The 15960-nt window shown below is 46.8% G+C and overlaps 1 protein-coding gene across 1 annotated transcript in view; it reads right to left on the bottom strand.

Moving 5' to 3' along the window:
* LOC115201998 (lipopolysaccharide-responsive and beige-like anchor protein) overlaps positions 1-15960 on the bottom strand; it is a 273164-nt gene that overhangs the window by 154753 nt on the left and 102451 nt on the right. The window contains exons 31-34 of the mRNA XM_029765858.1: positions 6959-7149; positions 3859-3931; positions 3451-3584; positions 2256-2317 (exon numbers count right to left, since the gene is read on the bottom strand). Of these exons, the coding sequence (XP_029621718.1) occupies positions 2256-2317; positions 3451-3584; positions 3859-3931; positions 6959-7149 (460 nt within the window). The remainder of the gene's footprint in view (positions 1-2255; positions 2318-3450; positions 3585-3858; positions 3932-6958; positions 7150-15960) is intronic.

Here is a 15960-nt window from a genome sequence, read left to right as displayed (position 1 = left end):
CTCCCTCTCTCTGAGCCCCGGTCCCTCTCTCTCTCTCTCTCTCTCTGAGCCCCGGTCCCTCTCTCTCTCTCTCTCTGAGCCCCGGTCCCTCTCTCTCTCCCTCTGAGCCCCGGTCCCTCTCTCTCTCTCTCTCTGAGCCCCGGTCCCTCTCCCTCTCTCTCTCTGAGCCCCGGTCCCCCTCTCTCTCTCTCTCTGAGCCCCGGTCCCTCTCTCTCTCTCTCTCTGAGCCCCGGTCCCTCTCTCTCTCTCTCTCTCTGAGCCCCGGTCCCCTCTCTCTCTCTCTCTCTGAGCCCCGGTCCCCTCTCTCTCTCCCCCTCTGAGCCCCGGTCCCTCTCTCTCTCCCCCTCTGAGCCCCGGTCCCTCTCTCTCTCTCTCTCTCTCTCTCTCTCTGAGCCCCGGTCCCTCTCTCTCTCCCTCTGAGCCCCGGTCCCTCTCTCTCTCTCTCTGAGCCCCGGTCCCTCTCCCTCTCTCTCTCTGAGCCCCGGTCCCCCTCTCTCTCTCTCTCTCTCCTCATCAAGGTAGATCATATCACCATAGTCCACAACACCCCGTCCCTCCTCCTTTCCTCCCGTCCACACAACACAATTACATTTGCTTCGGCTGTGAGAGAATTTGGTTGGATGATTTACTGAAGCAATCAACGCCATCGTGGACCGTTCCCTTTTCCCATAGAGAGAGAAAGTCATAATGCTTCAGAGAGACAGAGAGAGACAGAGAGAACAGTGGGACTGGGGGCCAGGGGCCCTCTTTCTCTCGGTCGGCAATCACCAGATTCTGCCTTTGATTATATTAGCATTAAACAACACCCTGACAGATATGACAAATAGGAGCATTAGAGCATGTCATTTATACTCCGCTCCCTCCCTCCCTCCCTCTCTCCAGGACCGCTAGGGTTCACTTCCCCTCCCCAACGTCCCCGCACCCCGCTAGCCCACATCCACACTGCCCCGGTGACACCAGAACGGATGTGTAATCTCTCTAGATTACCTCTCTTTTGGAGAACAAGTGAAGTGAATAATGGGAAGTAAATGGGATGGAGGGGAGGAAAAGGGGAGGAGAGGAAAAAGGCAGATGAAAGGTGGTGTTTCTTTTTAAAATAAAACAGATTAAAAAAAGCGCAGTGCGGTCAGAGAGAGGTGTCATTAATCAACTGGGTTTTCTGTTTGTTGTGGTGTTTTAAATAGTAAACCCCTCTTCTGCTAACAAACAAGGCCCAGCGGGGATACACTTATTATCCTGTATCTCTGGTGGTTAGTGTGTGTGTGTGTGTCTCTGCACTGTGGGGGTGTGAGTGCAGTTGGTTGGGTACTTGTCTGTATAGGAGCAGTGTATGTGTTCTTACAAGCCTATAAGGGAACAGTATGTTTGTGATTACGTACGAGTTGTGTGTCTCATCCGTGTGTGTGTAACACACTGTGTGTGGGTGTGGGGGCGTTTGTATGTGTGTGGATGTGTGGGTGGGTGTTTGTGTATTTCTGTGTCCTCCAGTGCATGTGTATGTGCTTACAGATGTGTGTGTGTGTGTGTGCTTACGTGTGTGTGTGTGTGCTTACGTGTGTGTGTGTGTGCCTGCCTGAGTGTGTGTGCCTGCCTGAGTGTGTGTGCGGTGGTGTATCCATGAATGTAAATGTCCAGTCAGGACCAGCAGACCATGGCCTCTTCCTGATCCCTGCTCTCCACCATTAGCTGTGTGATCTATCTCCAGTTTATTGACACCCAGCCCATTGATCTACTGCTGCACCACACCTGCTATGATTCCTTCATCTGTATTCATGAATCCTCCATCAGCCCCACACTAAATAAACTGGGACACAGAACACAACCAATCAGAAGGGGAGGCTAGGCTGCTAACCATAATCAATGCAAAGCAGCATTTTCCCCTCCTCATCAGGTTGGCCCCAGCCACAGAGGAACGCTGAGGGCCACCGGGGCCGACGCTAAGGGTCAAAGGTGGACGGACAGGTCGGGAACCCTTGACCTTAAGGCCAATATCGGCGGTCATTAAAGATGCCTTCTCTCTCGTTTGGAGAAAGGGAGCGAGACATTGGGGTGACTGTGGAATGGCCTGAGGGGAGGTGAGGAGGAGAGATAGGAAGAGATGGTTCCTCCATCTCTCCATCCTGGAGTTACTGCACTCAAGGTGAGGACAATAGGGACGATAACTCAGATGGGGTGAAGAGGAGGAGGGAGAGAGAGGGAGGGAAGGAAAGAGAGGTGGAGGTAGAGAGAGAGAGAGACAAAGATGGAAGACTTGCCTGAGAACAGAGCAGCATGACCAGCTCTACCACCGAACTGCTGGACTTCATACACACCAGACCTGGAGAAAGAGAAAGAGACAAGGAGAGAATGAAAGTTTAAACTAAAATACAAGTTCACTGCCATGACAACCATTTTGGCCGCCTTCTTCAGTAAAAATGTAGACGTGTGTAGTAGTGTGTGCACGCTCCAATGAACCTCCCCCCCCCCCCACACACACACACACACACAGTGACCAGAAGTACCTAATCTGGCGACATCTGCGTTGGGACAGAGTAGTATTGATGTGGCCTAATGAGTGGACATGATGTTACTGTAAACTAATACATATATGGCCTTGTATTACAGGCTGAGACGTGGTTCAGCATATGTCTCATTGATCCTATAGTGGTGGAAGCTCTTTGAGGGGAAGAGGGGGGCAGGGGGTGGGGCCAGTGGAGTGGCCAGGGGTCATTTCATATGCAGAGAGGAAAAGGGACAGTGACCTCTGCATTCTCAGTTACTCTGATCTGTGCACACCCACGCACACACGTATGTATGGACACACACACACAATCCCCCCACACCCACCCACTACCCCGCAGACACACAAATCCCTAACCCCCCCTCATCCCCCCTGCAGCTATCAATCAACTTTCCATTTTGTTTGGTGGCAGTAGACATCCCAAACACTCCCATTAGTGGGCTGACCCCTGACCCAGGCCTATAGGACCCTCCCCTCCCCTCCCTGTACCGCAGAACAGCTACAATCAGCTATTTAAAACTGATCCACTCTATTGAGGACTTTACCAGCCTTGATGTCATTACCAAAGGGCCTGTGTTAGTGCTGTTTAGATGAAGAAGCGTGTGAAATGGCCCGTAATTCTGCAGTGTGTATACTAGTGTGGCTGTCTGAGGGTGGGATGGTAGGTTTAGCCCTCAGATCATTGGCAGTCAGGTCGGAAATCTAGAGAAACGTTTTATTGAGATAAGTGGTTCATATAAAAGACGAGTTTGATATCATTATAATCTAGTGTGTGTGTGTGTGTGTGTGTGTGTGTGTGTGTGTGTGTGTGTGTGTGTGTGTGTGTGTGTGTGTGTGTATATATATATAAGGACTTTGTGACATCTGCTGATGGAAAAAGGGCTTTATAAATGCATTTGATTTGTGTGGGAATCCATGTGGTCCATGTTGCTCTGTAGACGGGTGCTTACTGGTGCCCTCGATGAGGAGCTCCTGTCCGTGACTACCCAGCAGGGTGCGAGAGAGGAAGGGGGCAAAGTCCACAAAGATCTCTCTCAGTAGGGGGGCAGCCTTCTCCAGAGCATGCTCCAGCCTCTCTGAGATACTGAGGGGAAAAATGGACACTCATATTCAAATACATGCACGTTACACTTTTACATGAATACATCAACACCATGTATTATAGAATATTAAAATGCATAGAGGTGACTTTATAACTGAAATTGATCCACAAAGCAGCAGCTAAAACCACTACAGAATCCACAATATTGTCTTACATCACAACACAAATAGACAAATAGAGAAAAAAATGAAGAATGAAGAATGTGTGTGTGAGAAAGATCTCTTGTGTTCAGGTGGTGTGTGTAGTGACATATCACCTCATACTGGGGGCTGTGTCCCGGGTCATTGGGGACAGCGTGGGGACAGATGGCAGGTTGGCACTGGCTGATCCTGGTGGAAACCAGAGAGCCTCATTATTAGTCTGGGAGCAAGACAGGACAGTAGACACACACGAACAGAAGAGCGTACACACACACACACACACACACACACACACACACACACCTCCCTCATCCACCTCAATGCATTTCTACATAATGAAAGGAGTGGAGTATAAATGTGGTTTCTGGAGATAATCCAGTGGTTCATTATTAGCATCAGTATCATTATTAGCATCAGTATCATTATTGGCATCAGTATCATTATTAGCATCAGTATCATTATTGGTATCCGTATCATTATCGGTATCATTATCAGTATCAGTATTAGTATCATTATCATTATTAGTATCATTATCAGTATCAGTATCATTATTAGTATCAGTATCATTATTAGTATCAGTATCAGTATCATTATCAGTATCAGTATCATTATTAGTATCAGTATCATTATTAGTATCATTATCATTATTAGTATCAGTGTTAGTATCAGTATCATTATTAGTATCAGTATCATTATCAGTATCATTATCATTATTAGTATCAGTATCATTATTAGTATCAGTATCATTATCAGTATCAGTATCATTATTAGTATCAGTATCAGTATCAGTATCATTATCAGTATCATTATCAGTATCAGTATCATTATTAGTATCAGTATCATTATCAGTATCAGTATCATTATTAGTATCAGTATCAGTATCATTATTAGTATCATTATCAGTATCATTATTAGTATCAGTATCATTATCAGTATGAGTATCAGTATCATTATTAGTATCAGTATCATTATCAGTATCATTATTAGTATCAGTATCATTATCAGTATCATTATTAGTATCAGTATCATTATTAGTATCAGTATCATTATTAGTATCAGTATCATTACTAGTCTGGTAGCAGGATATGGCAATACATTGGCCCTCCTCCACACCAACACATTACTGCACTGAAGGAACGAGTGGCTCAATAAATGTGGTGAGGGTTTCAGAGGGTTTCTAATGTTACAGAACGGGTGGATTTATGTGTGTGTGGGATAAGTGTAGTGTAATTGTCTGGTGTTAGATAGTGGATGATGTAGAGTTTCCTCCGTACATCTTCCTTCCACTTGGGCATAGATCATTTTGTTCATGTATGGCTTAATTAATGCTACATTCATCAGGGAATATTCATGCAGATGTTTTTTTTACAAACCAGCATGGATATTAGTAGGGTTTTCCTTTTTCACACCACTATGTATACAGGATTCGTTTGCCTTTTGAGCTGATATTGGACTGAACAATTTTTAAATGTTCCGGTAAATAGTGAAAATTATTTAACATAAAGTAAGCAAAAAAGTAGACTTTTTTTAATTAACACATTTGCTTTCGGCGCATATTCATGAAATGACTTCCAGGTGCTTTACGACGCCGTCCTCGCGGCAGAGACACACGAGTCTATAACGCTACAAAGCACAACGTTTGATTGATCTGGCCATAAATTCTATTTCACTGTCGCCCATAAATTCCATAATGCCCGGCTGAATACGTGGAGGCGATCCCTCTGGTGTTTGGTGGGCTTGTTTTCCCAGCCATAAGGTCTCAGAGCAGGGATAACTCTTAGGGAATGACAGGCTGTGGTGTGGACTGGAATGTGTGTGTGTGGACACGGGGGCCCGTCTTTAAGCACCACTGTGTTGTGTGGCCTGCTGAGAGGCTCCCAGTGGACATGAAGTAGCTCCTTCAAACAGTGGAGGAGTAAATTAACTTATCTCCATTAATCCTCCCACTGGCCCCCCTTAAACCCACACACTCTCTCGCTCTCTTCACCCCCTTTCACACACACTCCTCTCAAACCGCACACACACACTTACGCAAACATTTCCCGCCTAACACTATAGTAGGATCCATGCACAAGCGCCTAAAACACACACACACACACACACACACACACAAAACACGCTCTATCCACACACAAGACATGAAAGGAAATGTCAATAGGTCTTCTGCCTAGTGTTTACCGACTGTCACCATGGACTAAAGGAGTCCTACTCCACTCAATAGACAAGACTTCTACTTGAGTTGAAAAAAATTTGAGCACTTTTATTAAGCTGAGCCTGGTGCATAGAAAACAATGTGGACTTGACCAAGTTTAGACATTCATCTATGATTCTATAACTTGTTATGCATAACTTATCATTCATATACACTGTATAATTCCTAGTTCTACAACACACAGAATATAACTCCTTCTTTACCTAATGTCAACATGACGTCACATTTAAGCCACACCTAAATAACTACCCCATTAAGACAGAATAAAAGTCAGTATTTGGGCTGCAGTCAGAGTACTGTACTATATAGCATCTGACAGTAATCCCTGATAACGCACTAATCCTGTAATAATGCTGCTCTGTCTGCCTGCTCTGCCTGCTCTGCTGTGTTCCAGGCTAACTGGATTACACAGCGTGGAGGGAACACTCAGAAATACACACTGAAATACTATACTACATTTTAGTCATCTAGCAAACGTTCTTATCCAGAGTGACTTACAGGAGCAATGAGGGTTAAGTGCCTTGCTCAAGGGAACATCTGCAGATTTTTCATCTAGTTGGCTCGGTGATTACAAGCCCAACGCTCTTAACCGCTAGGCTACCTGCCGCCTTATACTGAGGGACTGATCTATGGAACCTAACATAGAAGTACTGCTAAGGCTTAAGGAGGCAGATTAGTGACTGTGGTATCAACACAGGTTTTAGGAAGAAGATAAGACGACTCTTTTACTGTCAGATAAGCTGCAAAACGAATCATATTGTGACACTTCCTGTATTTTGAAGGTTCAATATCTTGAAAACTTCACTGCAGACAAGCAAAACATTTTGGGACTGCATCAACAGTGGACTAATGAAACAAATACCAAAAGATAGTTTTCTGACAGGTATTTTCCTTGGGCTTGGCTAGCTGGAATTCTTGGTGTTGTCACTGACTTATTCTCTGATGCAGCTCTGACGTGCTGTCTCCGTAGCATGGTAACCTTACTGCTGGGTCCCCTAACATACCTCTTAATGTCTGGGACTCACCGGCTGTAGTCTCAGCGGTGGTGCTCTGGGAGGCGTCGCCCGTGGAAACCACGGCAACGTTGTTGACTGGTGTCCCGGCGGCCGCCACAGCAGCGGTGGCTGATGGGACAGGAGTGGAGGAGCCTGGGGACGGAGCCCCGCCCACCTTCTTGGGCGCCACCCGAACGCTCCTGTAAAAGATTAGAGTTAATATGAAAATGTGTGTTGAATACTATTAAAACACACATTATAAAATGCATTCCTTGAGACATCTGAATAACTAAGGAGATAAGAACAGAACTTTTGTCATTCTAGAATATAAACAAAAGTGATGTCAGTTTAGTAGGCATACAGCATAGTGAGATGTGATCGATAAGACACAGGCTGCAGCATGCGAAAACAACAGTACAGGATCCCATTTAGACAGTAGAGTCATTAGAGGCCTATTTCCCTGACACAGAATATTCAGTAATGGCTGCATCCATCTTGCCTGAAATCGATTGGCTCCCTGCAGCACTCACTCACTCACTCACTAAGTCAGTAAATATTGTGATTTATTAGCGGAAAGTGGGCCCATTCACCATTACAAATAATATTAAAGCTTCAATACATTGTTAGGGATGTGACCACGACAACATACAAAATGTGGAAAATCTGGATTCTGGCTCGGAGACAAATGGAGCACACATGACAGAAAAGTAGGAATTCCTGATAAATACATCTGATAAATCTGATATATTTTGCTGGTGGTCAGCTGGAAGGAATAGAACGGTTCAGACACAGCCTTTGTAGTGTTTTACTCATCTGCTATTGTTTTAAACACATGGATAACAGACATGGTCATAGACCCACAGCAGAAGCTGTAGTAAACTACTTTACTCTTAGGATACACTAGGGGTGGGCAACATGCGGCCCGCGGACAGGATCCGGCCCGCAAGCCCATTCATTCTGTGTCCCGCTGGAGGTTTGGTTAGGGGGAGGGGGGTGTTGGTTAAAAAGCACTCCAGGCCACTCTTGAACGTCTATAAATAGATAGAAGGTACGTAGAAGTTATAATGACCCTATATGTTTACACTGTATCCCTGTCCTCAAGGTCCCTACTGTATACTATGGGCCAGTGTTGGAGAAGTCCTGGTCTACCCCCATCCATAACACAGTGGTCTGGTGTAGGTTACAGATGACGTGGACGTCGATTAAGGCAAGCCCACGCACCTCTCTGATTCAGAGGGGTTGGGTTAAATACAGAAGACACATTTCAGTTGAATACATTCAGTTGTACAACTGACTAGGTATCCCCCTTTCCCTGACCAATGCTGTATCACTATATCTCTACAGTATGGGTCCTAGTGTACTACCATACATAACATATAGTGTTCTGGTGTACTACTTGAGTCATAGGTTACCAATACCAGTGTATCCCTCTCCCTAGGGGCCAGTGCTGTAGGAGACCTGGTGCTCTCCTATCAATAACATCCTTACAGGAAGAGAGCGGAAACAGCATCTGGATAAAGCTGTCAGTTTAAACTAGGCTTCCTGACAGGCCAGTGGCTCTATCAAAGTAGACCTGGGCCTTCTTATCAGTGCTGACACAGAGGGAGCATGACCTAATCACTACCTACTGGTCACACACACACACACACACACACACACACACACACACACACACACACACACACACACACACACACACACACACACACACACAGAGAGAGAGAGAAACACACACACACACACACACAGAAGAGAAACACACACAGAGAGGAGTATGTAGACTGGGCTTTAGTAGCTCTGCAGACAGAAAGCTGGCGTTGGTATCAAAGCAGAGCCTGGATGATTTAAGATGGCAGATGACACACATTAGGCTGAAGGTACTTTGGATGTTAAACACTGACTTGTTCTGACCCCGCTGTGATCTATGCTGCAGGATGATACAGTCTGGCTGCAGAAATACCAGCAACGGTTAGTCTACCGTCTTCACACACACTGTTTAGTACATACAGGTCATGTTTTAGCTACTTCTGTGGAATGCATTAATGGTACGTTCCTCTGGATAACAGTGTTTTGCAAAACTTCTCAAATGAAAACAAATGATAGTTGTCGTATTTGGTGTTGTAGGGTTACTGTACATAATGTATATTGTAAATTCCTTCCATACCGTCATTGAACTGGAATCAACTTCTGCTGGCTATTTTCAAGCATATCACAGGTTTATTGCCAATATGGCCGCTCTATAATTGTGGTACTGTATAACCATCTGCAGTTCAACTGTTGAATCTGTGACATTAATATGACTTAAAAGGGACAGTTCACCCAAATTACAAAATGACATATTGATTTCCTTACCCTGTAAGCATTCTATGGACAAGGTATGACAGCAATCCGTACTTTGGTTAAGTTTCCTTGGCATTGTTTACACAAGCTAACGCTTTAGCATTTGTGGCACAAATCCCATTTATGTCATGGGACCGATATTAGCATTTGTCGCGCATGAAGTCCAAATAATTTATAAGTGACATTGTTGAGCTTCACAATCAATTTGAGATACTTTTGGATGATTTGGCACCAAACAAAAAATCAAACATAGGCCCAATGACTTGGATTTGTGCCACAACAGTGCGGATAAGGCTCGGAATGACACAATTTCATGCGTACAACATCTAAAAGACCTGCATCATTACACAGAGCTCTGCCATTTCTAAAAGGACGGATTTGTTTATGGAGCTTTTGCCAATGGTAATACGTGGCTCCAATAGTGCAGAAAGACGTGTATGGTGTGTACGGGGGGATAAGTTTCTCCAAACCAAGTGAAATCACACAAAAAACAGAGGACTCTTCTATTACATCCCCTTTACATAAAAAATAGAGATTTAATTTGGTTGTAAAACGTCAACTTCTCCTTGGCACTTCATTAATGGCCCTACTTCTGAACAGTAAAGGACAGAAGAAATAAGAATTAATACGCTAGCTAATTAGACTTGGCTCACAGTTAAAAACCCACCGCTGTCCCTTCGCAGTGGTTGGTAACAACTATCCTATTCTGCTTTACGCTTAACCTATTTGTAGATGGAACAATCCAATGGGATGACTCCAGGACCCTAGCTTGCTAAGCAGTAACTTTATCCACAGGCGCTCACTCTCTCACTCTCAGCCTGTAAGCACATTCCTCCATTCAACTCTTAGGAATAGCACAGCTTAATGAAATTGCTTGTGTTTACAAGGCGGCGAGCCCGGTTATTGGTTAAAACCTCTAAATTATTCAGGCCCTGCCAACCCGAAACCCAGAGAGCCCAGCGCTTTGCTTCTTCCAGCTCCTCTCCTGGTCGTGGGTTTAACAGTAACAGCCAGGCACCTGCTCTGACGGCTGATTAATCGACAGGGGCGTGGGGCTCAACGATAAGTGTAGCTAATAACCTAACTGAATAATTTAAAGGCCTGAGTTGCTGGGGAACAGATGGAGAACCTAACACCGAACCCCAACCCTGTAGCGCTACACACACACACACACAAGGGCTTGACATAGCTTGGCTTCTCTTACTCATAACCAGTGCAGAGAACCAGACCTTGGTCTCTCCTGTCTCTCTCCCGCTGCTGTCGACACCTCTCTCTCCCTGGGTGCTTCACGTCAGCACCACCCCTGATACTAGTGACTACCATCCAATCTAGTCAGTATCTGACCAGCCGAGTTAACTGGATAGGGCTTTCCCTTCTGGTATGACTTAGAGTAGACATATCTGGCACTGCCCTTTCTGATGGCTATAGTACAGAGTATGTGAAATACGTTATCATCCAATGGCTTTTTCAAGTTTTATGTGTGCTTGTTTTTTTAAATGATCAAATGAATAAACTAAACTAAAACGACACATCATGCAATACTAGCGACACATGTTCACGTATCGTGTTTTCAAACATGGTTCAAACTGCAAAAGAACAACAGGCCATTAGTCAGATTCCACATGGGAATTGTTAAGTGGGATGAACTATATTTTTAATTCCCAGTGGACGTTGAGCATCAGATTCCCACCACAGACAAGCTTAACAGGACACATTGAAGTACATATCCAGATGAATGCTAACTGCATGTCTCATACTGTTGCCCCCTCCTGAGAGGCGGCCCCCCTACCCCCCCATTTTCCTGTTTATCCTTATGGCTTATTCATGCAAGGGGATGGGGGTGGGGCCCCAGCGGCTGTCTGTCTGTCTGTGTCCCATGCAGTCTGGCTTTGATCTTCCTCCCTCTCCCTCTCATTTCATGCGGCCCTGTGCATGTGAACATGTGAATCATGCCTCCTGTGTCCTTTATACCCCCCTAACAACAACCCCTTCCCAACCTCCAACTCTCTACCCGTGACTTTCAGTCACAGCGTCCGGTTGGACCTGGCCTTGATGACATCAGTGATTAATGACAGCCGTGTTTGGCCTGAGGACAGCAGAGGTGGAGAGAGGTGGTGAGAAAGAAGGGAGAGATGGAGCACCCTCCATGTCTCCCAGTGTGACAGGGGATCACACTAAAGGTTCCTATTCAAAGAAGCCCACTGTCATCTATCTAGTCTGACAAGTCTCTCTGTCATGGCAGTATATGCTGTTTGTTGATCCCAGTGTGTTCAAGTGCCAATGAGCAACTAGCTATGATATTTGCACTCAGTAAATTCACCTAGAACTCCTTACCACAAAACATCACATTTTCAACATGGCCGATCTTTGCTTTACAAAGGCATGTGGCAAGTCCAACTTACAGAATTCAAAATGCCTTACTAACACAAATGTCAAACTAACACCCACATTTGCTGCTGTAACACGCCATGTAAATCACACTGCTATTCTGCCTCCCGTAGATGACTGTTTTCCAGGGCTCTAGTTAGCATCAGCAAATATTTGTGGACTTTCTGTCATAACAGGGGCATATCCCCGAGACGTATGTATGTATGTATGGCAGAATCTGGCCTCCATCTCTCTGCCTAGTAAATAAATCAGAGTGCTACTTCACCTCTGACCCCGGCCATTTTTATCTGGGAGATCCTGCTTTTTCCACGCTCGTAAATGTAAAACCCCGGGACCAGTTATTTGGATGGAGGACGGCCGGTTGGTTCCCATGTTTTCGGCGTAGGTGTCAGCGTCAGTCTGTCTGTCTACACAGGGTGTCTGTCTGCACCGCTGTCACTGAGACATGATGAACTACTGCTCTGTGTTTGAGCATGAGGTACCTGAGCAGAGCTGGGCGATAGGGACAAGAATCCATATTGCGATAAATTGCCCTAATTGACGTGATAACTAAAACGATAGGTTTATAATATTCATGTACACCACAGTTAAAATATATGTCATTTAAACCACTATTACTAGTCTGATGGACGTAGTCATTAATTGTCACATTAACAAATCACTCATATTAGCAAACGTATTTCATTTCAAACTTCACATTTCTCTAGTATAGGCTACTTATCATTATGAATGATATCAGCAAAATGCCTGAGATAAGTGATCGGTGGTGTCCAAAAATAAAATGGTTTATCGTCCCAGCTCCATACCGGAACCATTTGAGGGATCAGATTCATTTATATCATAGAGAAGTCTCTTTTTCTTTATTGTCAGAATCATATTAATTTGTTGTCTTAAAAAGATGACTCAAATCTAAAATAAAGACTTTCTGGGAATTATTTTAACCATTTCAAATACACCTACATTCTTATGCAGTTTGGGTATGCTCTGATGGAATTTCCCTACCATCTGAGTGAAAATCAAAAACTAAAAGTCTGCACTCTCATACAGACGGTAGAGATTAGAGTAGACCTGAGACAGAGAGGAGCAGGGGAGAGCAGAGCCCAGACCTCAACACAGACGGTAGAGATTAGAGTAGACCTGAGACAGAGAGGAGCAGGGGAGAGCAGAGCCCAGACCTCAACACAGACGGTAGAGATTAGAGTAGACCTGAGAGAGAGGAGCAGGGGAGAGCAGAGCCCAGACCTCAACACAGACGGTAGAGATTAGAGTAGACCTGAGACAGAGAGCAGCAGGGGAGAGCAGAGCCCAGACCTCAACACAGACGGTAGAGATTAGAGTAGACCTGAGACAGAGAGCAGCAGGGGAGAGCAGAGCCCAGACCTCAACACAGACGGTAGAGATTAGAGTAGACCTGAGACAGAGAGCAGCAGGGGAGAGCAGAGCCCACACCTCAACACAGACGGTAGAGATTAGAGTAGACCTGAGACAGAGAGCAGCAGGGGAGAGCAGAGCCCACACCTCAACACAGACGGTAGAGATTAGAGTAGACCTGAGACAGAGAGCAGCAGGGGAGAGCAGAGCCCAGACCTCAACACAGACGGTAGAGATTAGAGTAGACCTGAGACAGAGAGCAGCAGGGGAGAGCAGAGCCCACACCTCAACACAGACGGTAGAGATTAGAGTAGACCTGAGACAGAGAGCAGCAGGGGAGAGCAGAGCCCACACCTCAACACAGACGGTAGAGATTAGAGTAGACCTGAGACAGAGAGCAGCAGGGGAGAGCAGAGCCCAGACCTCAACACAGACGGTAGAGATTAGAGTAGACCTGAGACAGAGGAGAAGGGGAGAGCAGAGCCCACACCTCAACACAGACGGTAGAGATTAGAGTAGACCTGAGACAGAGAGCAGCAGGGGAGAGCAGAGCCCACACCTCAACACAGACGGTAGAGATTAGAGTAGACCTGAGACAGAGAGCAGCAGGGGAGAGCAGAGCCCACACCTCAACACAGACGGTAGAGATTAGAGTAGACCTGAGACAGAGAGCAGCAGGGGAGAGCAGAGCCCAGACCTCAACACAGACAGTAGAGATTAGAGTAGACCTGAGACAGAGAGGAGCAGGGGAGAGCAGAGCCCACACCTCAACACAGACGGTAGAGATTAGAGTAGACCTGAGACAGAGAGGAGCAGGGGAGAGCAGAGCCCACACCTCAACACAGACGGTAGAGATTAGAGTAGACCTGAGACAGAGAGGAGCAGGGGAGAGCAGAGCCCAGACCTCAACACAGACGGTAGAGATTAGAGTAGACCTGAGACAGAGAGCAGCAGGGGAGAGCAGAGCCCAGACCTCAACACAGACGGTAGAGATTAGAGTAGACCTGAGACAGAGAGCAGCAGGGGAGAGCAGAGCCCACACCTCAACACAGACGGTAGAGATTAGAGTAGACCTGAGACAGAGAGCAGCAGGGGAGAGCAGAGCCCACACCTCAACACAGACGGTAGAGATTAGAGTAGACCTGAGACAGAGAGGAGCAGGGGAGAGCAGAGCCCAGACCTCAACACAGACGGTAGAGATTAGAGTAGACCTGAGAGAGAGCAGCAGGGGAGAGCAGAGCCCAGACCTCAACACAGACAGTAGAGATTAGAGTAGACCTGAGAGAGAGAGGAGCAGGGGAGAGCAGAGCCCAGACCTCAACACAGACGGTAGAGATTAGAGTAGACCTGAGAGAGAGGAGCAGGGGAGAGCAGAGCCCAGACCTCAACACAGAAGGTAGAGATTAGAGTAGACCTGAGAGAGAGGAGCAGGGGAGAGCAGAGCCCAGACCTCAACACAGACGGTAGAGATTAGAGTAGACCTGAGAGAGAGGAGCAGGGAGAGCAGAGCCCAGACCTCAACACAGACGGTAGAGATTAGAGTAGACCTGAGACAGAGAGGAGCAGGGGAGAGCAGAGCCCACACCTCAACACAGACGGTAGAGATTAGAGTAGACCTGAGACAGAGAGCAGCAGGGGAGAGCAGAGCCCAGACCTCAACACAGACGGTAGAGATTAGAGTAGACCTGAGACAGAGAGCAGCAGGGGAGAGCAGAGCCCAGACCTCAACACAGACGGTAGAGATTAGAGTAGACCTGAGACAGAGAGCAGCAGGGGAGAGCAGAGCCCACACCTCAACACAGACGGTAGAGATTAGAGTAGACCTGAGACAGAGAGCAGCAGGGGAGAGCAGAGCCCACACCTCAACACAGACGGTAGAGATTAGAGTAGACCTGAGACAGAGAGCAGCAGGGGAGAGCAGAGCCCACACCTCAACACAGACGGTAGAGATTAGAGTAGACCTGAGACAGAGAGCAGCAGGGGAGAGCAGAGCCCAGACCTCAACACAGACGGTAGAGATTAGAGTAGACCTGAGACAGAGGAGAAGGGGAGAGCAGAGCCCACACCTCAACACAGACGGTAGAGATTAGAGTAGACCTGAGACAGAGGAGAAGGGGAGAGCAGAGCCCACACCTCAACACAGACGGTAGAGATTAGAGTAGACCTGAGACAGAGAGGAGCAGGGGAGAGCAGAGCCCAGACCTCAACACAGACGGTAGAGATTAGAGTAGACCTGAGACAGAGAGGAGCAGGGGAGAGCAGAGCCCAGACCTCAACACAGACGGTAGAGATTAGAGTAGACCTGAGACAGAGAGCAGCAGGGGAGAGCAGAGCCCACACCTCAACACAGACGGTAGAGATTAGAGTAGACCTGAGACAGAGAGCAGCAGGGGAGAGCAGAGCCCACACCTCAACACAGACAGTAGAGATTAGAGTAGACCTGAGACAGAGAGCAGCAGGGGAGAGCAGAGCCCACACCTCAACACAGACAGTAGAGATTAGAATAGACCTGAGAGAGAGAGGAGCAGGGGAGAGCAGAGCCCAGACCTCAACACAGACGGTAGAGATTAGAGTAGACCTGAGACAGAGAGCAGCAGGGGAGAGCAGAGCCCAGACCTCAACACAGACGGTAGAGATTAGAGTAGACCTGAGACAGAGAGGAGCAGGGGAGAGCAGAGTCTAGACCTCAACACAGACGGTAGAGATTAGAGTAGACCTGAGACAGAGAGCAGCAGGGGAGAGCAGAGCCCACACCTCAACACAGACAGTAGAGATTAGAATAGACCTGAGAGAGAGAGGAGCAGGGGAGAGCAGAGCCCAGACCTCAACACAGACGGTAGAGATTAGAGTAGACCTGAGACAGAGAGCAGCAGGGGAGAGCAGAGCCCAGACCTCAACACAGACGGTAGAGA

The sequence above is a fragment of the Salmo trutta genome, chromosome 11 (assembly GCF_901001165.1).
Source record: "Salmo trutta chromosome 11, fSalTru1.1, whole genome shotgun sequence".
In the NCBI taxonomy this organism is placed as follows: domain Eukaryota; kingdom Metazoa; phylum Chordata; class Actinopteri; order Salmoniformes; family Salmonidae; genus Salmo; species Salmo trutta.
The sequence above is the reverse complement of the archived record's forward strand: the minus strand, read 5'-3'. Positions and strand labels throughout refer to the sequence as shown.